The sequence below is a fragment of the Falco rusticolus genome, chromosome 1 (genome assembly GCF_015220075.1).
Source record: "Falco rusticolus isolate bFalRus1 chromosome 1, bFalRus1.pri, whole genome shotgun sequence".
In the NCBI taxonomy this organism is placed as follows: domain Eukaryota; kingdom Metazoa; phylum Chordata; class Aves; order Falconiformes; family Falconidae; genus Falco; species Falco rusticolus.
In genome coordinates, this window is record NC_051187.1 from 53361676 (window position 1) to 53386384 (window position 24709).

Below are 24709 nucleotides of genomic sequence, written 5' to 3' on the forward strand. Positions count from 1 at the left end.
TTTCTGATATTTAGCTTGAAGCACTTGGAAAGAAACGGGAAGAAACAAAAATTCATAAGATAAGTTGCAGTCTAAACCTGTCATCTGAAGTAGGCCAGCATTAAACTAGTCTAGGATTGATGAAGGAGAGCTGCATTGGATGAGAGTGGGAGGACTAAAAGTAATTTCTTTCACTGTCACTTGTACGGTAATTCAGCTCTTTCAGAAAACTCCCAATAAGATTTATTTTTGCGAGTTCAATTTACTCTGGAAAATATCTTTGCCTTCCTGCACATGCAATCAGAAAATTTTAAAGGCAGACTAGATTTTTAAATGATTTTTAGTAGACATCAAAAATATCAGCTGAATTATACTAGGAGCTGTAGCCACCGCATAGGTGATCTATAGGTAGTGTGCAAATCTAAAGAATAATCCAGTCTCTGTATTCATTTGAAGTCAGTCTCTCAAAATGACAAAGCAACTCCAGGGCTGCTGGGTGTCTGATTTCAATTTGTGTCATAAGTGGTGCCCAGCATTTTTAAGTGTTGCTCAGCATGTTACAGCAGTAATGCTTTTAATATAACCACAACCAGCATGTTAACTCCCATTAATGAATTTTGCTATATGAATAAGGTGTCATAGGACAGATTTTACTCCAGTCACCAACATGTGTTTACATGGCATCAGGGGGTCCGCTTTGCCATTAGGGGTTATTAAGCTCTGCCGGTATGATATGAAAGACAATAGCAGGGAAAGACTTGTATCATCTTCTTGGCTCCCTCTTCCCTTGCGCTGTGTGTCCTGTGCTTAACCCCTTGTAACTGGAATATGCTGTCATCCATAAAAATGTCCATGCGCTTGAAACTAGTACTAGGTACTGGGAAGCAGAACTCAGAGGGGTTTACATGCATGTCTCTTCTGCATACTAATTTAAAGTCAACAATAGTGACTGTTCCGTCTGTAGCTCTTTTTCATGGTAACGTGAATGGAAAGCCAATGATTGTTGCTCTCCTAACTGACTTGGTACTCTTCTGCACTGAGAAAACATGTAAATTTGGACTGAAAGAAAACTCTGGAAAGTGTTATCCCTAGAAACAAAATTGGGGGAAGGGACTGAAAAGGTTTCTTAAGGTGAGCTGTCGTGGTGCGGGAAGTGTTTAAGCAAACAGTACAATAGAACAAGACTGTATCACATTAAGTCTCCTAATAGATGCCAAAGAAATGATACTATGGCAGTATAAGGTCTCCTTTGATTTTTGTTTCGTTCTTTCACTGACAGGGGTGGAGTACCCTGCCTGTACTGCTTAAAAATCATTCACCTTTGCAGTTGCAGTGTCACTCCTGCTTTAGAAATGGTGGTTTAAGGAGCATCAGTGCAAAAGTTTTGGAGTAGAGCAGGAGTGATGAATTATTTTGAGATGTGTTTATTATACGTGTACTTGGACGTGGGCTTTGTCTTCAAGCTTCATTTCTTGGCTGCTGATATACAAGGTACAACTGTGAATTAGGAAGAAGACTTCACAAACACCTGGGTGAAAGCACTAGGGATAACCAGCACTCACAGTTTTTTAGTCTATTGTTAACATGGGTGTTAAAGAAGAAAAGGCAGCAGTAAGTAGTGGGGACAGCCTTACCGGTGTATGGAAAAACTATGCTGTACGAACAGTAAGGGAATGCTGCGGCTGGGGTGTCTGCGGTGGTTTTCATGGGCACTTGTTACACAGCATCCTCACTTGAAAACCAGAAGGCAGGTATGTGACTTTCAGTGGTCCTCAATTTTCTGACATTTCGTTTCAATAAAAAAAAAAAAAAAGGTGAGAACCTAAAGTTTTACTCATTAAGCTGAAAAATGAAAATGCAGGGATGTCCAGGAGATCATTGGCTTCTTCTCTATCACTCTACCCAATTCAATTCAATATGAAAGTTATCTGAGGGGATTGGCATCTGAAAGTTAAAAGGGCAAACAGCCTTTTCCACTAAATTGATATAGTTGTCTGCTCTTTTCACTTTATTAAAACTCATTTTTAAATTAAGTATTCCAAAGACATTGTAAAAACTGTAGTAAAGTAGAAATATTCTATTAAAATCATTTAAAATTTATGCAGGAGAGAAAACCAGAGATTTTGAAATTGATGTTCATCTTCGAAAGTCCTTCTATTGAATTATCTCCTGATCTGATTGGTAGATTCTTATTTCAGATTATTACACGGCATCTTGGAAATAAAAGGAAATTTATTTCTAACTGTGCCGGTCTGATATAGGTTTTGGCTTTTCTTAAAAGACAAAGGATTTTTATACTTATATAGCAAAAATATAAATTAATGGAGTCAGTAATTATTTCACATATGGTACCAACTCCACATCAGTGAAATAAGAAAAAGCTTCAAATTTGTTTATTCTACAGTGATGCAGAGTTCCCAATGCTTTGTATAGGTAGGAGAAACTTTGAATAAAACAGTAAGATGATCCTTCATAATCAAGTGTTGATTAAATACCTAGTTTGTGTGCATAATTGAAAATTATTTGTACTTGGAATGGGAATAATTGTGATTTGTGTTGCCTTTAAACCTGTTTGCTGGGGAAATGTGAAGAAGTTTTTATGTAAGTGAAGATCCAGCACATTACAGATGATTGAATCTGTAACAAACTGCTTTTGCAAATCCCAGGTATTGTACCATCTTTTTTGCATCTGAGAAAGCTGTCTCAAAAAAATGACAACTTTTCAAATTGCTGAGTATACGGGGAGAGGAAAAGGATGAACATTTTGAGCAGTTGACCGTGGCTGTTTGCTGCATTCACCTGTTCCCCTTAGTTACTTGTAGCTGTAGCAGAACCTATTCTGCGGACAAAACGGGTGTTTTTGAAACAATGACTTTTCCTTCATCTAAAAATCTCTGATTCATACATTTTTAACTGAAAGAGATCTTTCAAAGACGCCAAACTAGTGTGTTTTGGGGACAGCTATTTGAATAAATAGTAATGCTTTTCATGGCTTGTTAAACTTGGCTCTGGTCACACAAGTGCGCAGCTCATCCTGGTAAATTTAATTCCTACTAACATTGTGCTTACATGGAAGTTGGATTTTAAAGGAAAACAACTATGGGAATACAAAACAATTTTATGTTCTTCTTCAATATGTGTGATTGATTATTTTTATTTCGTGTCCGAGTTCACTTGCAGGAAGTTATGTGTATACATATAGTTCACATAAGCATCTGCCTGCCTACAGAACTGTGAAAAGTAATTGTGTTTTGATGGGGTTTTTTAACTTCATGTTCTCAAGAATGCTAGAAAAACTTAATTAAAGTTTGTAGATAAGATCTCTAAGGAAAAAACGCTCTTAAGAATTTACTTTTGCTGGTTTTGTTCTGAGATCTTGAAGTCTGTTTCCATTACTGGACTGGACTGGCAGATGAATTGTAGTCAAAGGCACAACAGCAAAAGAGATTAAATACAGTAATGACAGCTGACAGTATGGGTTTCCTTCAGCACTTTTCATTGCATAGAAAATGTGCTTCAAAGTTCTGCTCAATTTAATAAAGCACCTTGCTTTAGTTAACTGCTTTACCCTGTTGACCTTGGGACCTAGTTCTCTTCAGCAACGCATGAGCAATAAGGATCTTGGTTCCTTCTGCCAAATGAAAACTCTTGCTTCTCCTTCTTCCCCACAGGAGGAGAGGTTCCATACACAACCCTGGCAACCCGACTGATGATGGGAGCTTGGTGGCTTTTTGCTTTGATTGTCATCTCCTCCTACACAGCAAACCTAGCAGCTTTCCTCACCATCACACGCATTGAGAACTCCATCCAGTAAGTTGATTTAGAATAAAAAGAGGGAAAGGGGGGTGAACATACATATACGTAAAGAAGGGTATGAATGTTATACTTAAATGTGAGAAAAGGAAGAAATTTTTATCACCCTGAGAAGTAGTTTGGAAGCCAAAAAAATAACAATATACCATAGACTGCCAGCCTCCCTGGAGACACTTTGTCTTTAGGATCAGGACTGTGGGCCTCTGGCAGATACTATTCTGTGGCATATATACATACACATATGTATGCACACATACATATTTTGAAAGAAGCAATTGAGTTTGAGATAGGCAGTATATCGGTATTTGAAATGAAAAAGTAAAAATTTTTGTGTGTTTCAGACTGTGCTCTCCATTCAAATTCACCCCACACTTGTGCTCTGACACTTTGATCAGGAGGAGCACAATGTTCTTCTTTGTATGCAGAGCTCAAAGCTGAATTCACATTTTCTTGCCAAGACCAAAATGTGTTAATATCAACAATAAAAATTCATTTACTAGTCATCTTTGCTCCTGCTCCCAGGTGCTCTCTTACTACATTAACAGATACATTGTTCTCTTTTTTTGTCTATTGGTTCTTTTACTTCATGCCTCCCTAACATAAACGTCCTTCTCTTTCTCTATTCCTTTTACGGTGAACTGTTTTTCTGTCACACCTTCCAGTCCTTTTTTCCAGATTCTCTCATGTCTCCATGCCACAGGAACATTTCTAGGTCTCCTACCCTCTCTCTCCGCCCTTTTGTTCTCTGGTCTCCTATCCTTCAGCAAGACGAATGCTGAGTTATCCTTGCTCCCTCTGCTTCACTGACCTCTCCCACCCCCAAAATTCTTCCCTTTGGGTCACAGCAGACACTAGAATATACAGTGAAGCATTAGCTATCCAAGCACTTCAAGGAGCAGCTGGCCATTTTTCCATAGCAGGTTTTTAGTCTTGAGGCTACAAGTCCATGAAAGTATGCGAGAGTAACAAAGCTAGCCTTTCCCAAAAATGTTTCTTTGCAGAAATAATAATGTAACTATAAAGAAGAAAGGCATGTTCTGCTGTATTTCTTCCTCCAGAAAGGTAAAATTCTGACGTTCAACTCAGACTCAATGCCGACCTTAGGGAAAATTCAGTTTTCTCACTCCAGTTGTTGATTCAAGTCCCTGTCTTCTGAGTATCATTATCTAAGGTCTTGCAGCCTCTAGTTCAGCTGCTTTCCAAATCTCTGAGACAGTGAACCACTAGTGTGGCTCAGGGGGCAGGGGGAGCCTTGCACTCCTGTGAATTCATAGGTTGGGTTCAAGCATCACTACATGCCAACCAATCACCATGGCCTCTCTAAGGCACTTTTCCTTTAGGTAAGGATTTTCTGCATATTAAAACCAATCCAGGCCATAGCAGCACATAGACAAAGAAACATCTACAATAGCAGCCAAATTTTATTTGTGATTGGAAGCCGAAGCTCAGACTCAAGAGGAGAAAGAGCCCCTCACTTTGAATGCATGGTTATCTCTTAACTCTCCCCATGAGGAGCATCCTCTTACACTTCATAAACCCTTTCTCTTTCTCCCTGCTCCTTGGGTGTTGGGGGGTGGAGAGGGGAAATTGGTTTCCTATGGTCCAAATTACCCAAGCATTATCAGTCCTTATTCATCCCCACGTGGGAATGGAGTATCTATGGTTGTTATCCTTCCTTTCTGGGGTAACAACCTCAACACTTTCATCTATTTGAAGGCTAAGCACTCTAAGACAGAGACACATAAACCAGACTAAAATCACATGAGCAAATAATTCCCCTGGTACAATTGTATTACCAGTTAAATCAGGTTACCATTTTCTTTCAAGATCTGAACAACAGACTTTGAGACCATAGAGTGCAGCAGGTATTTTGACACAACGCAACTGTTAACTCTGTAGTCTCAATTTTAATCCCTTCATCATTCATGACAGGTGTAAAATGATATTCTGTGTCAATGTTTGTCAACATTGATCTTGACGTTTTGAGGGAGATTGATTAATTTATTTTTTTTAAGTTTAAAAAGCTTTACATTTGACTAATGAGCATGAAGAAACAGCATGGGAATTTGTACTTGCAAAATAAATAATAATGATACATTCATTCATTCAGTTTGTCCTTACAAATATGAAATATGCTCCTGCATCCTGCTTTGAAATTATGTCCCTTCTAGTTTTGAAGTAGTCCAGAAAAATGTTCAAATTACTGTGACAAATGTCTGAGTTTTCTCATCATGTGTAAAAAAGAACAAAATATAGCCAAACTATAATTTAATACATCTTCAGCTTTTTCTTGCAGTTTATTATGATGTCACTAGAAAATCCTCAGTGGAATTCTGAGGTTATTATGTACAGTTGAGACTACATTGGCCTTTGTGCTGTATTATTTATGGGCAAAGTCACTGAAAATGTTTTATTCAGTAGAAAATGTTGCAGCTGTAAAGCTCCTGGAATGAAAGAACGGAGACATTTTTCAATAGTGCTTGCAGCTCAGAAATAGAGTAATTAGAAGTGTTAAGTATCCATTAGGGAATGAAGTTATCCTAACTATGGTGGGAGTGTAAAACTTCAGTTTACAAAATTGCCAAAATTGGAACTCAAATCAGCAAGTAAGAGAGAGGCTGTTTGTTTACCATGCTGAATTACTGCAAAGTGGGAAACATGAATAAGCAATAAAGAAAAAAAACTGATGCTCTTTTTTTTTTTTTCTTTTTTTTTTCTTTTTTTTTTTTTTAACAAATCAATTTGTACCTTGGGGAGGTTTGAAGGCCAGAATGGGAATGAGTTTAAGTATTTAAAGAAAATGAACCAGATTCTGCTTGTAGTGCTACCCAGCCACTTCAGAGAAGTCAGAAAAATAAAAGAAATTGAAGTTTGGGGGTTTGCACAGATGTAACAAGTAGTTAATAAGTTTTCATTTCCGCTTTCTAGCTAATGTCAGATATTACAGCGTGTTGTTGAAGGCATGGTCCTTGTGATATCTTTTGCAAAAGATAGGAGGATTCAAGCAGCCCACAGCGCATTTCATTTCCATGAAACATTTTCATAGTTACTGTATTTCAGTTTTTGGATGTGTAGATAGTGCTCAGAGCTCTTGCAGCTTCCTTTTGTTAGCTGGTCTGAAGGTTCAGCCACTCTTCCTAGTTAGTGCCTCATGGTATCCGGAAGCCTATTTTCAGAAGAAAAGCATATAAAATTTTGTTAGGCAATGCACTAGGGAGGATAGTTAAATGTTTCCTTTCCTAGAGAGTCTTGAAGTAGATCTTTGCTGTGTAACCTCACTTGAAGTTGATGGCATTTGTTCTTCAGTCCACTGATTAATTTGGATCAAATTGTTACAATTTTTAAATGACATAAGAAGAATAAGAGTGGGCATTAATCTTCTTTTCCTGAAAAACAGCTACTCTTGCTACCTTTGGGAGCTTAGCTTTTCATCTTCTGGCAACACGCCAATATCAGGAGTAGAGGCACAAAAGTCATAAAGTAGTTCCTAGATGTATTTTTTGTTCATACTTGACCCACATAGCAGATGACATTTAAATCAAGTCAGCATTTTGAATGCCAAAACATCATGGCAGCAAAGCATAGTTTCTATGTTCCTTAAATCTTTAGACCGCTGTCTCAAATGCAACATAAGCGAATAATAATTAAGAGTGGCTTTTCTTGGTAAATGCCAAATAAACTTGGAGGTCTTGAGCTATTTGTCATAGGTGCTGGTGCTGTGAATTTCATCACTGAACCGGTATTGTCGTTACCATGTTTTATGGTTCCTTTAGGACAGAATTAGTCCACTGGCAGAGGCTGATTTTGCTCAGACTACTGCACGGCTGGGTAATGGGAGGGTGTCACCACATTCTCATGGGCACTGAAATTTTGTGGGAAAGTTGAGGGAGTGGGATGAGCAGCAGGGAAGTAAAAGAATTTGTCATTTGAAAGGCCAGTGTTAGCTGGTTTCAAGTTTCAATCTAATGTTCAAGTTTAAATCTAATGCACTTCTAAAAGCATGGAAGCCTGATTAAGACTTTAGATTGTACACGTTATGGAGGAGCGTCTGCCTCGCGTGTTTTCTGTCAAATAAGAAGTTCACATTATGTTCTCCATGTCATAAGTAATATGTCCTATGGGATAGGCAAGACCTCTGCCTCCAAACAATGGGGGCATAGTGGTAAAGCATGCCTTGTGTCATCCTTGTTTTGTTTAGTCATTCTTTTCACAACATTTTTCCTACACCATGATTCACTTGAAGCTAAGATGTCCCCAAGGCTTTAAACAGCTCAAAGCAACTGCCTACAAGTTTTTCTGCCAGGGGGGTTACACCAGAACGCAGTGATTGGAGTAGGAATTCTTTACGCTGAAAAACAGAATGTTCTTTAACCTTACCTCTAACGTTCTGGTTCACACAGATCTTCAAACTGGCTAGCAAGCAGTCACTGCCAACAGTCAAATCTTGGTCTAGTCTGCCCTTTCAGTAAGCCTATGAATTAACACTTAATGTCCGGGGGGGTGTGTGTGTGTGTGTGTGTGTGTGTGAAGAAAAACATTGGAAACCTTTATCTGAATTAGTCATAAATAAAGACTTCAGTGTAAGCCATGACATCAGTCGTTTTCTCCTAAAATCTAGTGACTACTCCTTGCAGACAGTTCTGTGCAACAGTCAATCCTAACAAAACAACTAGCCTTCAGTATCACTTTATGGAGATGACCTTTTTTTTCTACCTTTTCTGTGTACTTTTTAAACACTTTTGGCTGACATACACAAACAACATACTACCAATTCTAAGTCTAGGATTTTAATTTATAGAAGTGGTATACTTTGGGGAAAGAAATATATGCAGAACCTAATATGTTGGGATTTTTTTTTTCAAGGTGAAAGCAGAGATAATTTCTTACATTACAATGCAACTCATTTGTACTAAGCCAGAAAATGAAAGTGACCTGACAACTGCTGCCCGACTAAGGTGCAGAATACTAAACAAAATCAACAAATGCGGAAAAATACATATGTCTTTTAATAACTCATCCTCAAATGACTCAATTCATCCTCAGAATAGCCCTATATTGTAGTTAATTTGTATGGGAATATTACCCTAGTAATTGCAACGAGAAAAAAACTTACCATAAGGATCACATTTTTCTCTGCAACGCTTCATGAGTGATAACCAAAATCAAGCTAAACTGTGACCTGACTGCATGGTCATTTCCCTGGAAGTAGAATTTGTCTATATACAAGCTCAGTTAAAGGTTTTTTATCTTATATTCTTTTTTTTTTAACTATATCGTCTTTTTTTATTTTTAAACATTTTTTATCATTCATTACCTTATTGCTTCAAAATTAGAAATTCAAAGAGATAAATTTTTTTAAAATGTGGGATTATAATTCCCTTACTCATCTTAGATGTATGCTTTGATCTGCAAGTAGTTCAATTGAGATCAGGAAAACTATTGCAAAATTAAATGCTCATCCAGCACGGATAACAGTATCAGAACTTGGGCATCAAAGGTTACCCTGCAGCAATTAATCAGCTTGAAAAATACTTTTTCCTTATTTTGTGATCTGGTGTGGCAGCTATGTGGTGAGACTGGGTGACATAGTGAGGCTGGGAATTTCTGTCTCCACTAAATATATTTGTCTGGACAGTGAATGAGTTGTTTAATCCAGGAATAAATGTACATTGAACAATGTGTAACCTGCAAACCAGGCTGGAGGCAAAGCAGTTATTAAAGTTCTTTCTTCTAGAAAGGAACCTCAATGGTTTAATAATTGTATTAATTTTATTAAGGTTTGTCATTTCTCTTTATTTTGCTGTGCCATAGCTACTAGGTTGTGAATGTCATACCAGTAGTCTGCAGAGTAGTGGGTTATAAAAACAGCTTCTGCAAGAAATCATATATATTGTGATCCCTTTTAACATGTTTGTGTGAGGCAATGAAGTCACTGATGTGATAGGTCTTTTTCATTCTTGCATCTTGCCTATGCAGCAGCATATATATACGCACATGTACACTTCCAGCTTTGGGTCAGGTGAACCAAAACTTAGAGTTTGCTGCTGACAACAGCATTTAGAGCATCCAAACAGTTTATGTGCATATTTGTCTTGCTCTTGTCTTCTTGACATCATTTTATCAGCACAGAGAAGCACCTGCAACTGTGAAAAGATGCAGAGCAGCGCAGCTGAGAGGCATCCTGTGTTTTAGGAGAGAACACCAAACAGTAAAGGACTGCAAACTGTAGTTAGTCCCAGACCTGACAGCTACAACATGCCTTCCTGAAGGCATTGGCATAATTCTCCTCCTTGTTATTTCCCTGCTGGTGATGCCTTCATGTGTGATGGCACTCTTGCTTGCTTCTCAGGCTGTTTGTATTATGGTTTGCATACCTGATTGTAGTACGCTTCTGGACTAACAGCTTGTGTCTTGTGTTGGTGTGTCTTTCTGAAAGTAGCAAGGTTGCTTTTACAGCCACAAGATATACAGAGGAGCTGTTTTTCTTTTATGCTGTTTCTAACTGTACTGTTTTGTAGCAGCAGCTGCACATATCATTCTTATACCAGTTAGCAATAATTTTCAGAAAAATGTTTTGTTGCTTCTTATATTAGAAATTATATGGCTTACATTACTTGTAATGATTGCAATTTCACTAGGTGTTGTCACTAGAAATTAGAGACTCAGTAAATACTTTTTGTATACTTTTCTAGCAGCAGGCATAACAACACAACATTTACAGGACATTACAATATGTATCCTGTAATAGTTTATTGCACTTCTGAGCACTGCCAGGAAATACAGAAGTGTATTTACAGCACCAGCAGTAACACAAATGGATGAATATAGTATGTTTCTATTTATCTAGTGCTTTTCATCAGTGATGCTTTTGACAGATAGACTGTCAATGTAATAGTCATACACCTACTTCTACACAACATTTTGCCTAATGGTGAAGCAGAGAGAAATGCTCACCAAGGCCCACCACTGTTTACCAGGGTGCCTTTCTGCAAAGCTGCACCCCAGCCTGGGCTGTTGTAGGGCGTTACTCCTCCCCAGGTGGAAGGCTTTGCATTTGTCTTTACTGAATTTCAGCCCATTTTTCCAGCCTTTCTAGGTCTATCTGAATAGCAGCCTGTCCTTGAGCAATCATCTGGTCCCCCAATGTCACGTCACCTGCCAACTTGACAAGACAGTGCTTACTCACTTCCTCTGGGTTATTGGTGAGACACATCCCAGGTTAGACCTCTCTGGTATCTGTTACCAGCCTGCAGGTGAGCTACCCTGTGATCTTGACTATCCAATCAGAAAATATCCATCTGGTTTCCCACGCAGGCAGACCTCATTTGGGTACAAGAATGTGGGAGACAGTATTGAAAGCCTTGTAGTTAAAGTAAACTACATCCATTTCTTCAGTCCTGTCCATAAACCAAGTCGTTTTACTGTAGGAGGCAACCAGATTGGTCAGGCATGACTTACCTTTGGTATATCAATGTTGACTGCTCCCAACCAACTTCTTCTCCTTCATGTGCTCATAAATGTGCTCTGAAAGGACTCACTCCATGATGTTGGATGACCAGCTTTAATTCCATGAATCATTTTATTTTATGTTTTTTGAGTATAGTCTGGACATTTCCTTTCTCCAGTGGTCAGGGAATTCTCCAATGCCCTTATCTTTCAAAAATCGAAGCAAGCCACCTTGCAAGGACGTTGGACATCTCTCTCTGCACAGCCTTCCTTTGATGCAGCCTGCCAGGCCTCATGGGATTCTGTGGGTCTAGTGTTGTCAATCACTCCCTGCCTTGTCTGGCTGGGATTTACCTGACCACCTACTGCTGGTTGTTCATTGCCTCTTTGAACCCTGCCTCTAGTCACAGAGACCTGGGAGACCTTGTTGGGGAAAAGTGAGGCAAAGAAGGCATTGAGAACCCCAGCCTTAGCTGTGTGTGCTGTTCCCCTAAACAGGTCCACACTTGCCTTGTTCAGCCTTTTAGTTCTGCAAAAGCTGTTCTTGCTACCCTTGAAGTCCCTCAAGAGCATTCACTTTAGCTGAGGACTGGCTTTCCTAATGCTATTCAGAGTTGTCAGGAAGTGTTTTAAATTCATCCTTTGTAGCCTGTCCATATTCCACCTTCTTTATATTGTCTGATGAGATGAAGGCCTTTTTGAAATTCACGGTGGGGGTGTTGTAATTTCAAAGTGTAATAGATGATTGAAATGCTTTCCCTGGAGAAACCTACCTGGTGGCTATATCTAAACTTCAGGACTGATCTTTAAAATTGTATCAATCCTTATTTCAGTTTGTTTATTAAACCTAAGCATAACATCTTAGTAGTTTACTTTCATATTCACCTGATTACGACTAGAGCCTTTAAAAAATATTTACTGCTTCCCTTTCACACACTGGCCATAATGAGGTTTCACATTTTTGCTAACAGTTCATCCATTTCATATTTAATCTTTCAGAACTTATAGGTTTCTACCTGTACTTGATAATTTTATTCCTTCTTTTTTTTTATAATTTTTGATTATAAATTAGCTGCAGTACTTATTCTCCTGATATCTGAGTCTACTAGGGTCTCAGATTTTTCGTCCTAGAAAAGGGCATGTCTCAATCCTCTAGTAGAAGACCGATATACTTGGTTTCAGAAAAAGCTTTATTTAGCAGCTCACCTTTGATGATCCCATATGTGTACTGGTTCTTTGCAAGTTCCCTGCTGCTTATGTTCTTGAAGAGGAATGCCATCTTGTTGGAGATAGAGGAGAGGATTGTGGGGGTTTTAATACCATTAGTTATCTACTCTTCAAAATTAAATTTATCCCTTCTATATATTTGCTGTATGTTATCTGCTTAGAATATAGGTCTTGTTCAATATTATTCTAAGCCCATATGTCTGAATTTCAAAGGATTTCTTTTTGACTTAACTAACCTCTAAACCCTGGCCACTGAGCTCTATTGATTTCTTCTTTTCCTGCTTTCTGTTGTGTTCAGAGGCATACATATCCTTTGAGGTCTGATTACTGTTTTCTTCAGTGCCATCCCTGGAACACCTAAGAATTCAATTTTTTTTGCCCCCTGTAGGGCCATTTTCACTAGCTTCTATATTTACATGTTTCAGAAACACAACTTGGAATTTGCTTGCATTTTCTGTGGCTGCGATGAGCTTTTACTGTTTGCTATTGCCTGCTTTAAAACAGCATTCAGCTCCTTGATTTGTCCTTAGGTGTCATCCACTAGATTTTTGCAGTTTATACAAAGTTAATTTGCACCAGGAAAGCTGTAATGGGTTTTAGGCAGTAAACGTATTGCAGTAGTTATTTTGAAACTTCAATGAATGCCATTAAAGAACCAAAAGTATGGGACAGCAATTCTATAGGACAGAAAAATAAAGGCCAAGATGTAAGGAGACTTTAAAGGTTCCAATATACCTTTTTAAGTCCAAAGTAGGGCTGACAAAACCATATTTGAGTTGCTTTAGAAACTTCTAAAATGGTTATTTTTTTTCTTGCATATAGGGAATAGATAAGACTAGATAATATGTAAAGTAGAACAAATTTATTGGACTAAATAGCTTGAACTGTGATGAAAAGGCATTTCATGAAACCACAACAGAAATCTTCCTATTGCTGAAAATAGTGTAGGATGTGGTTGGTGTGATGGGTACACCGTTCAGTGCAGGAATGCCACCAGAAAGCTGCTCTTCACTGAGTAACCCAGCAGCACGTAGAAGTACTCAGCCCAGATCCTTTGGGCTAGATTTGGTGAGTTCTGGTGCTACCTCTTCTGCTCCCCAGCAGCAGGGTGTGTGGTGGCACCGTACTCTCATAGGCAGTTACCCAGCTTCTGTTGAACTTGCTGCATACGGCTGGAGGAACTGCAATGCCCCCTTTTCTCCTTTGCCCCCTCTCAAAGGAGCTCACCATTTGATAGGATCCTCTTACTCCTTCCATTGTTCCCTTTTCATCCAGTTTCATATTTTCCACTCCTTTCATTTTGTATTCCTCCTTCTGTCTTAAACCATAAAAAGAGTTTTTCAGTCTCACTTTGTCTTTTAAGGAAAAAAAAAAAAAAAAAAAAGGAGGAGAAAAAAAAAGCCACCCAGCAACAAAAGAAACTGGCTTGACAGCCATCCTCCTATGTGTTGCCCTTTTACTTGCCTGCAGCTTCTTCCTCTTGAAAATGTGGCTTCAAGTCTCCTGTGTCTCTTTTCTTCACCAACAATTAAGGTCTCTCCAGGATCTCTCAAGGCAGACGGATATTCCTTATGGCACTGTCTTGGACTCTGCAGTCTATGAGCACGTCCGAGTGAAAGGGATGAACCCTTTTGAGAGAGACAGCATGTATGCCCAAATGTGGCGGATGATTAACAGAAGTAATGGCTCAGAGAACAACGTCTTGGAGTCGACCGCAGGCATTCAGAAGGTACTGGTATGACTTACTTTTTGTTTCCCATTGGAGATGCTCAGCTGTAACACCACATTTGCTTAGTTGTTGCTTTTAACTATAAGGGATGCAATTGCACCCAAATAATGATCACTCCTGGTACCAATTTCTGCAAGCCCCTTGCATTGGCACAGAGAATGGGGACTTCTCAGCTACATACCTTGTTTTCAACATTTTAAAATGTTTGCTCCAAGAGGGTTTTATAGGTATGAAAGATGACTGCATTTGTCAGGATGCAAAATGGGAATAGGATCACTGGACTTATAACCCCAGAATATGTAGCAATGTGCTGTACGAGACATTAATTAACTTATTTGTGCACACTCCTGACACTGAAAATCTTGGCTTTCAGTTGTAGGTCTGAATCATGTATTTTTAAGAGAAGCAGGCAGAAAAAGATGATCTGGCTTTAAAGAAGAGTCTTAGAGCCACCTTCTGTAGTGGGTTTAAAAGTGGCAAAATACTTTGAGAGCAGGAGTCAATTTTTGTAGGCACATTTGTGAAAGCCATAGTTCCCTCCCAATTTTTTGGTTGACAGCTACATCTTTTATAAGAACACTAGTCCATGAAAGGGTTCAGTATGAGAGTGAATATGAGTTAATGAGTGACTGTATATAAACCTTTTCCCTACTACCATATTTTCATGTTCAGACTTTTAAATCAAACCTGAGAAATACCATATTTTTTAGATTTTATTTTAAAATTCAAAATGTGAACACTGATGAGAGCAAATATCCAGGAAGTTGTGTGTTCACTTGTTTTAAGCTTGGTTTATACACTTCTGAAAATCCAGACAAAGTGCCTTTTGTGTCCACTGAAATCCATTTGCCAGGAAAACCTGTAATTTCTGCTGTTTTGACACTGGATACAAACATGTAAGAGAAAAGAATATGTTAAAAAGAATTATGAAATCACTGGTGATCTCTTGATAATAAAAGAACCACAAAATAACAGAGATTCTTTGGAGTTTTGACAATCACTAATCTACCCTCTGTATAACTGAGATCATATTTTCTCCTCTGAAGAACTAAACAGCATGAAAGAAGAGGCAAGAGAGGCCCTGGGGAGCTGCATTTTTGAAACCCCTTTAGATAAAGTCATAAGCTGAAAAAGCAAAGAAAAAAAGACACACTGAAGATTTATTTGCTACAGGAAATTGCTTTTTTTGAGAAAATATATTTTAGTTTAGTTTGTAAGGGACTGATAAAACTGGGGTTTGCCTTTTGTATAAAAGAACCTGCCCTCCTCCTGGTTTGCCTTCCCAAGTTATAGTAAGAGTTTCAGAGGAATCAAAAACCAGAGTGTGTCAAACACAGCTGTGTTAACTAATGGCCTTTAGCTGAAAAAAGCAACCGGCGTATCATGCTGGCAGGTAATTCCAGATTAGTGTCTTTGATTTCTCATTCATGGAAACATGGCAGTTGCCATCCTAAAACCTACAAAACCAGAAATATTTGAGGACTTTAATTTCCCATGCCTCTACTTCCCAGGAATAAGCACTTGCAAATGATATTGAAAAAGCAAGTTGTAGCATGGGATAAAGCCAACCACCCTCCAGTTTTAAAATATCACGGGGCTTAGGCCCAATTCTGATGAATATACACATCCACCTATATGTGTATGTTCATCAGAATTGGGCCTAAGCCAGTTCTCCCAGTTCCTCCACTTCTTTCACCTTATGGGAAGAAATGACATAGAAAAAGATTATTTGTCAGATGCTGTTCACACAGAAGCTTTTGGGAGATTTTATTTGGCTTGCTCAGGAAGAAAGCTGGATGAAGAATGTGATGTTAAGAGCTAGTCTTAAGCAAGGAAAGTTAATATTGGAAAAGGTAGCTGATAAGAGGCAGAGATTATGATCTCTATAACATACTTCAAAAAAATGAAAACATTTCAGAGGAAAGAATTCATGAGTTCCCTCAGGCTATTTTTATGCTTCATGATGTTCTTCAGGGTCTTGAATGAATTTAACTGGCGACATCAGAGCTATTAACCAGATTATAACCTTAGTCAAGCTAAGCCAACAGGTCTCCCTCTGTGCTTCATTTTGTTTCTACCATTAATCAGCATTTAAAGCATGACTGAACAGCAGTTCATCCAAGCTCTCCAAGGCCATTGCCTTGGCACACATTCCTGGAGTGCCAAGTGAGGGCTGAGACTTAACAAGTGCTTCCAAATGGGTACAGGGAAAGGAATTTCCACCAGGCTGCCTAGTGACCATGAAGAGACTGTGGTAGAAGCGACCACCATGGGAGAGATGTGTGCAGGAAGGATGTTATGGATGTGGTGGGCATGCTTTTCTTTAACAACACTCCCTGCTGCACCCTTTCTGAGGTTAAATGGGGTTTGCGAGTAGCCATCACAGAGAAGGCTTTGCCAAACATTTTTGTTATATCTTGAAAGTACTTCAGTTTTGTCTTGGTTTTATTCTGCAAATTACAGTAGAGCTGGAATTCTTATTTTGAGGAAAGTAGCAGTTTAATACTAGTGTATATATAAACAGGGGGAAAGAGGGGGGGATCGACCTCTGATTTACTCATTGCGTCATTCCACTTAGCAGGACTGCATGCTTCCCGTACCAGTGACTTTATGGGGAATGGCACCTGTGTGAGTGAAAATACAATACAACCAAATGACAATGATTGCGTAGTCCCATTTTGCATCAGGCAATCCACTGTGACCTGCTTTTCCTGGCAGGAGGGCAGTGCAGGCAAGAGAAATAAGATGGGAAGATCATGCCATTGTAAGTTTTCAGGTTTAGATATTTATTGGTCCTGTTCTCATAAATCAGGTGCATACATATCACTGTGTGTGCTTCTATTCCATCCATAGTGAAAAGCTATATATACACCATCAGGTCTAGATAGAGAGCAGCTGGGTAGATTCACCCTGAAGCAAGAGCGGAGTTTTAAACACCTCAAACAGGAGACAGCCTGAAAAGCGCAAGCACTTTAGATATATTCTGCCACTTACGCTCTCTTCCTCCCTCAAAAGATAGCAAAAAGCAGTTGAAGATCTGAGCTGAAGATAGGAAAGCATTCAGTTGTCTTCCTGCTCTGTCAAATCAAAATGGATGAGGAGGTAGCTGCATTCCTATATATGCTTGGATTATTCTGGAGAATATTCACTTTTATCTTATTTTTTCTTTGTTATTCCTAAGTGGTTTGTGCATCTCAAATTGATTTTCCTTTTTTGCATAGGTTATGAAATATGCATCTCATTCTGTTAAAGGAATCTCTATTTTTTGCAGAAGTTATTTATTCGGAGAGGATTTACAGAGGCCTAAGTCATGCCTGCTTAAACATTCATTGAGGACTCCAAGAAAAATCATTTAGGCTTACACATATCATATTACATACCTCTTTATGTCTTCTTAAAAAGCACATTACCCTGCTTAATCCTTTACAAGCACCACAGGCTTTCCTGTCCTTGGAACTATTCCCATTTAAATATAATGAAGCACTTCCATTGTGCCCCTGTCTGCACTTTCTTCCCTAGAGTATAATAGTGCCTAATGCCCTATCCTACCCACCTTGTTCCTCTGAACATGACACCATAGCCTACAGCGTCTGCATTTTTCTCAGCAGTACAAAGTGGAAAATTCCTTTCCCGTGCTGCATAGGCAGAATCCGAATGCATTTGAAACCTCTATCTATTTAACTCTTATCTGTAAAATATTTAGCTGGTAGGAAACTTGCGAATGACTGTCAGGTGAAATAATGCCTCTGGATGGTGCTTTAAAAGAAACTCCTCTTAGGCTCTAACAATATTTCCTCCAGCTTGCACACAATATTAAAAGGAATTGGGTCTTGAGATTTTTATTTTCTTGTGACCCTACTTGCATTGCCAGTGGAAACATGCTAGCAGCTGCTGAGACCGTTTCTTTTCCCTGGACAACGTGGGTGGCACTTTTACCTTCCTGAGAATACTTAATAGTAATAATATTGTTTAAACTACCTATGGATTGGTCATAACAATGCTTTGCTAAGGTGATTTGTCTGGGGAAGAAGGGGGTAATAATGATTTGCAATTCTGTGCTAGAATAAATTGTTAGTAAGTGGACATGGTTATTCTTAATTTGTTTTCAGCAGTAGCAACAGCATGAAGATTTCTACTGATGGGCCAAAAAAACTCCTGAATTAACTAATTATCTTGATTTACTCACAAATTTGCCGTTGGAATTGCTGTTCTGGTGGCAGATACACTGATCTGCCAGATAGACAAAAAGATCTAGTTAATATATGCAAGTCCATACATCTTTGTTGTGAACATTTCTGACCATGGAGTTGGCCAATAAAAAGGCACTGAAAACAAGACATAACAAGACAGACTTTTTTGATATTGGATCTGTACTGTGATTCAGCAGTTAGACAGTAGCTAAGAAATGGATAGGAAGCAAAAAAGGCAAGCACATATAAAAATGCTTGGACTGTACTCCAGTTGCCTGTATACCTCAATTCACTACAAGGAGAACAGCTACACTATGCAGCTGTTGGTTAGCAAACTAATTATCAACCAGACACTGGTTCCCTGGTTCCCCTCTGCTTCTGGAGGTGATGCTTCTTGGGCAGAGGAGATGTTCTGTTGTTGTTCTACAAGTAATAAGGTTCAGGAATACCCTTAACACCTTGACGTGTTCAGACCCAAAGCTGAAGATGCAATTTATCTATTTTGCAATTGCAGTCTCCTGTACAGTCCATGACTTGGAGCTGACAGGTGCCTGGGGGTACGAAATAGTTCTGCTGTCTTTAGTTTGTATTATCATGGATGGTCTGGCTACTTTTTTTTTCCCCTATAATCCTGTGTGTCTTTGCTTCCATATCTAGGGCTTAAACAAACTTGCAGCAGTGCAAAAATGTAGAGTCCTGTCCAGAAAGCACTACAAACACGGTGCGGTGTTATTTTCAGGCATTATCAAAAGGCTAATAGTTATCTGGATTAGCTTAGGGAGTCAGTGTGTTTTGGATGTCTAATAACTGATCTGTAACAGTTAACAGAGTGTGAAGAAGATTCTATGCATGGCTTTAAACCTGAAATGCAAAACTGTTTTCCTGCTGCCTCATTTTCCTAGAATTCAAGGTAGGCTGAACAAAATGCTTGCTCTCTCTCACAAATGCTCTTACACATATACTAAAATTTTATATAACTTTGACTTTCTTAAGTTTTCACAGGTTTTATCTTGAGTAGAACACCTGTAAAAGTTATTTTCTGCAGAGTTTCATTTTATTCAAATGAAAATGTAAGTCCAAATTTGAGTTAGCCTACATATCAAGAAGTGGATCTACATGGACATGTGCTCATCCAACAACTAAGCAAGCCTACTACCAACTACTGCCATATTCCTTTTGTCTCCAAAGTTTCCTGAAAATTTTATCTGAGTTCAACTTCTCCTGTTTCATCTTAGGTGCTCCCAAATGTGCTTTCCCCCTTTTGCTCTCACTGAAATGCCATCCAAGTTGCTCATGACTACTGTTCAAAGGTCAGCCTGCATATGCCTGCCAGTCACTTTAACAGCCTCAGATGTCGCTGACTGATGTCCTGCTGTGGTGCCATGCTACTCTACCTTTCATGACTGTCTTTGCTTGCTCTCTTATCTCTATTATCTTAGAGAATTTTCCAGATCTGTTCTCCAGTTTTTGTGGGTCATCCTACATCTAAGACCATAGTCTTTTCTATCTGTAGCTCATCCCAGAGTATTCTCAAGTCCAAACAAATTCAGCTAGTGGCTCCAGGGAGACAACTTGCAGTTCTGCCTCTCTTACACTGAACTGAGCTCCTTTTATCTGAAATAAAATTTGTGTATATTCCTCTACTGTCCTTTCATGTCTGACCACTAATTTGGTTCCACAGGAAACCTACAGTAGCTGACTTAATCATCTTAATTTTCTTCCCTGTGACTTTCTGTTGCTTAAGCTTCTGTGTCTGTTTAAGTTTTGCCAGTTGACCTTCCATAGCATGTCTGTGATTTACCCATACAACCCTCAGTCCATCGCTTCATTAGTTTTCAGTGTTATTTTCTGGGACCTTTATAAAACACTCTTTCTGCATTCAGTTCAATTGAAAATGCTCCTGGGGAAAAAAAAAATTTAAAAAGGGAAAAAAAACAAACAAACCAGTTGTCTCGAGTTTCAAGGCCCTTCATGGTCAATTCTAACTCTCCCAGTAGCTTTCTCATTTCTGAATTGGAAATCATTCGTGTGAGCTTCCAGCACAACTCCTTTTTTGAGCAAGCATCTTTATGCTTTCTCCAAGGACTCTTCCATAAGGTATAAAGTTTTCCCTCAAGACAGTAGTCTTGCCTTTTCTTCAAACTCCTTAACACTCTCCTTTGTTACTACACTAACAAAAACCTTGACAACTAGGTCTCTGGTGTACTACAATCACTACCCATTAACTGAGCAGCACTATTTTATTGTTTTTTTGCTCTTTCCCTTCTTTTAGCTTATTTTATAACTGCCAAATAAGAGGGACAGAGGGACTCACACTACAGTCATCTAAATACCATCATTCATGTGATGTGGGTGAAACCAAAGAACACTGTATCCCAAAATGAACTAAGTTAATGAACATGGCCATTATCAGACAAAGTATTTCTCAGAAAAAAGCTTCTCTGTGCCTGACCTTTCAGCCTTCATCCTCAAAGGGCAGCTACAGCTTATATTTCAAAAGATGAGCATGGGAGCTAAAGTTCATAACAGTCTGACACAATACAAAAAGATGGGGTGGGGGGGAATATTTTATTGAGCAATCAGTCCTTATTATCTCTCATTTTCTCAAGCTTCAGTGGTGCCAGGTACACACTTCTCTTGAATTGTCTCATTGATTAACATAATTGCATTAATCTCAGAGGCAGTTTTCTAATCCTAAAGTTTTTTGCTAGTTTTCAGAGGTTTGTTTGCCTAAAGCTTGGTTATTTAGGGATCCCCCTACAGATATATCCCTTCTTCTCTTCAAAGGTGATTCTTTTTTAAAAATTTGCTTCACTTAGATCCTTAAACTGTCATGGCTACAACTGTACTCCCATCACGTGTAACTTTAGATGCCTAATTTATGTGCCCAGGTTTCTTCCCCTGCTATCGTAGACAATTTCCTTTCCTAGAGAGTGGTTGGGAATGCCTAAGCTGGGAATCTATTTTTCTTGGCAGCCTATTTTGTACAGTACCTATCAAAATAAGATCATATTCTGTGACTACAAATGCCAATAAAAATAAGAAATGGCAAAATATACCCTGAGGAACTAATTTTTCTTGAATCCTGTAGAACTGCATTCTGCAGAGAGCTGAATCCAGGTTTTTCAGATGGAGAAACGATGGCTGATAGCCCTTTGAGGAGTGATCATCATCCTGGTGGCCAAATACAAAGTGAAGTGCTTCACACTTTAGCCTGTTTCTAACCCTGTAGTCATCTTTTTACATGGCAAAACAGTCCGGAGAGGAAAACTGATTCCTTTGTCAGTGGAGATTTTACTTGGAGTTTCTTTTGTGTAGAAGTGGACTATTCGGGATGCATCCCTGTCCTGATGGGAGACCAACTCTGTGGAACTACGCAGGTAATTGCCACCGTAAGGCAAACTGTTCATTGCCAGGTATTTGATCTAAAACAATCTTTACGTACATGCAAAAAGTAGAATTAAAGTTGTGTTAAACAGCACTCAATCTCTAACTGTTGAGATAACAAATAGGAGCTTTCCTTCTTTTTTTTTTTTTTCTTTTTTTAAATCTCCGGAGAGTTTTTGGTATTTTTGATAGGTGGGGAGGGTAGGACCACAACACCACACACCCTGACAGCAAGTGTAGCTAGACCACAACATGCAGACTAACTGCTCATGGCTACCTGTATGATGAGTTTGCAGCTGGCAATGCTTAGTTTATCTCCCTTATATGTGCCTTTTTCTGGCAGCCTGCAACTTTGGGAATTGCTGCCAGAGTAGTAGGTATCCCCACTTGTTTTGATGGCCATATCACATCTGAATACCATAATCCCAAGCTTTATATATGAGATTTAAAACTTCTGAATAAGTAAGCAGCATGCGCGCTGCTTTCGTTTGCACTGACAAGGGATAAATTGTAGAAATTCTGAGCTCCCTCCTGAAGCTGGGATTTTTAGGGCATGGGAAATTTTGGAAGGGAGCAGGGAGTAAGAAAACTGACAATTAGGAAATAATTTAAGAAAAAGAGTGCATTTGCAGTCAGTGATAATAAAAGCTGAGCATGAGTATGTCAGGATAATGCTCAAAGGACATTTTTGCTGGCATTATTTGTTGCTGAAGTTTTCTCAGCTATCAACACTCAGTATTAGGGAGGCACCTGCTAGAAAGGGTAACATAAACAGAAAAGGATGCTGAGCCCACCCCTACAAACAAGTAGCTTAATTTGTGCATATTTGGGTCTAACAGAGCAATGCTATTGCTATTGTCATATTCCATAAAAAAATGTTTCTGAGTAATTACTATGTGAAGAGCACATTTATTATGCATTAGTGCTGGAGAGGTTTGAAAGAGAAACAGCTCTCATGAGTGCTGTTAGAAACCATCCAATAAGTAAAATACAGGCCCTAGTAAAGACTGCAAAACAGATGTCTTTATGGATATATTTGCACCAAGACAGAAGTTCTGCTGCATGTTTCTCTCTCTGCTCCCCATGTAACAAGTGCAACTAAGAAAAGTCTTCAAGTGATAGTAGTAAGCAACTCTCTTCTGAAAGGTATGGAGGCACCCATTTGCTGACCTGACGTGCTCGCTAGAGAGGTGTGCTTCTTGTCGGGGGCTCGTAGCAGGAATGTCACTGAGAGACTACCAAGCCTCATACAGTCCACTGACTATTTTGTTTTGCATGAGCATCAGAGATATAGCCAGGAGCAACCTGAGGAGTATCAAGAAGGATTGCAGAGCCCTGGGAGTGGGAGTAAGGGACTCTGGAGTGCAGGTAGTTTTTTCGTCAATTCTTCCAGTCAAAGGGGAGAGGTTTGAAAGGACCTCTCAAATCTGACAAATCAACAAATGGTTGCGGGACTCATGCCACAGCCAGGGGTTCAGCTCCTTAGACCATGGGACTCGCTTTGAGAAACCTGGTCTACTGGGGGCTGATGGGGTCCATCTGACAGAGAAGGGGAAGAGCATCTTTGGTCAAAGGCTTGCCAAGCTGGTGAAGAGGTGTTTAAACTAAAATTGCCTGGGAAGGGAAACCTCAATCCATCCCACTGGTACCAGTTTGATGCCAGTGCCAGCAAGAGATGTCCTGAGCCTGGAAAGAGATTACAGATCAGCGGGAGAACACCTGAATAGCAACACAAAGGAATTCCAGCACTCCAGCCAGTAAGTGAGCTTCATTGGGGCCCAACAATTGCCTCTGTGCAAATGCATGTAGCATGGGGAGTAAACAAGAGGAGTTAGAGACATGCGCATATATTGTAGCCTGCAGGGCTGTGGTCTGATTGTCATCACAGAGACATGGTGGGATGGCTCCCATGACTGAAGAGTTGGAATGGAAGGATACAGGCTCTTTAGGAAGGACAGGCAGCAGAGATGAGCAGGGGGTGTCACTTTCTATGTCAGTGATGAGCTGAAGTGCCTGAAGCTCTACCTGGGAATGGATGAGGAACCAACTGAGAGCTTATGGGTCAGGATTAAGGGGAGGGCAGGGACAGGTGACATTGTAGCGGAGGTCTGCTACAGGCTGCCTGACCAGAAAGACTGAGTGAGGCTGTCTATAGACAGATAGGAGCAGCCTCATGTGCCTGGTCCTCATGGCATAACTCAACCACACCAGTATCTGTTGAAGAGACAACACAGCAGGGCATAAGCAATCCAGGAGGTTTCTGGAATGTTGACAATAACTTCCTTCTCCAAGTGCTAGAGGAGCCAACGAGGAGAGGTGCTATGCTGGACCTTGTTCTCACCAGCAAGGAAAGGGCTGGTGGGGAATGTGAGGCTCAAGGCCAGCCTTGCCCACAGTGACCATGAAATGGTGGAATTTGAGATCCTTAGGGCAGCAAGGAGGGTGCACAGGAAGCTCGCTCCCTTGGTCTTCAGGAGAGCAGACTTTGGCCTCTTCAGGGATCTGCTTGTTTGAGTACCATGGGATAAAGCCTTGGAAGGAAGCGGGGCCCAGAAAAGCTGGTTAATATTCAAGGACCACCTCCTCCAAGCTTAGATTTGATGTGTCCCAACAAAGACAAAGTTGGGCAAAAAAAACAGGAGGCCTGCATGGATGAACAAGCTCCTGGACGTACTCAGACAGAAAAAGGAAGCCTACAAGGGGTGGAAGCAAGGACAACAGGTAGCCTGGGAAGAATACAGAGAAACTGTCCAAGCAGCCAGGGATCAGGTCAGGAAGGCTAAAGCCCTGATAGAATTAAATCTGGCCAGCAACAAAAAAAGCTTCTATATGTACATCAGTGATAAAAGGAGGACTGGAAAATGTGGGCTCTCTCTGGAGACCTGGTTACCCGGGACATGGAGAAGGCTGAGGTGCTCAATGACTTTTTTGCCTTGGT

General features: G+C 39.7%; 1 protein-coding gene across 2 annotated transcripts in view; it reads left to right on the forward strand.

The window, feature by feature from the left end:
* GRID2 (glutamate ionotropic receptor delta type subunit 2) overlaps positions 1-24709 on the forward strand; it is a 730152-nt gene that overhangs the window by 612619 nt on the left and 92824 nt on the right. For both annotated transcript variants that reach the window (XR_005103041.1, XM_037379411.1), the window contains exons 12-13: positions 3651-3789; positions 13999-14194. Coding sequence is in view for 1 of the 2 variants with exons in the window: in XM_037379411.1 (XP_037235308.1) it covers positions 3651-3789; positions 13999-14194 (335 nt within the window). In the remaining variant the exon portion in view is untranslated. The remainder of the gene's footprint in view (positions 1-3650; positions 3790-13998; positions 14195-24709) is intronic.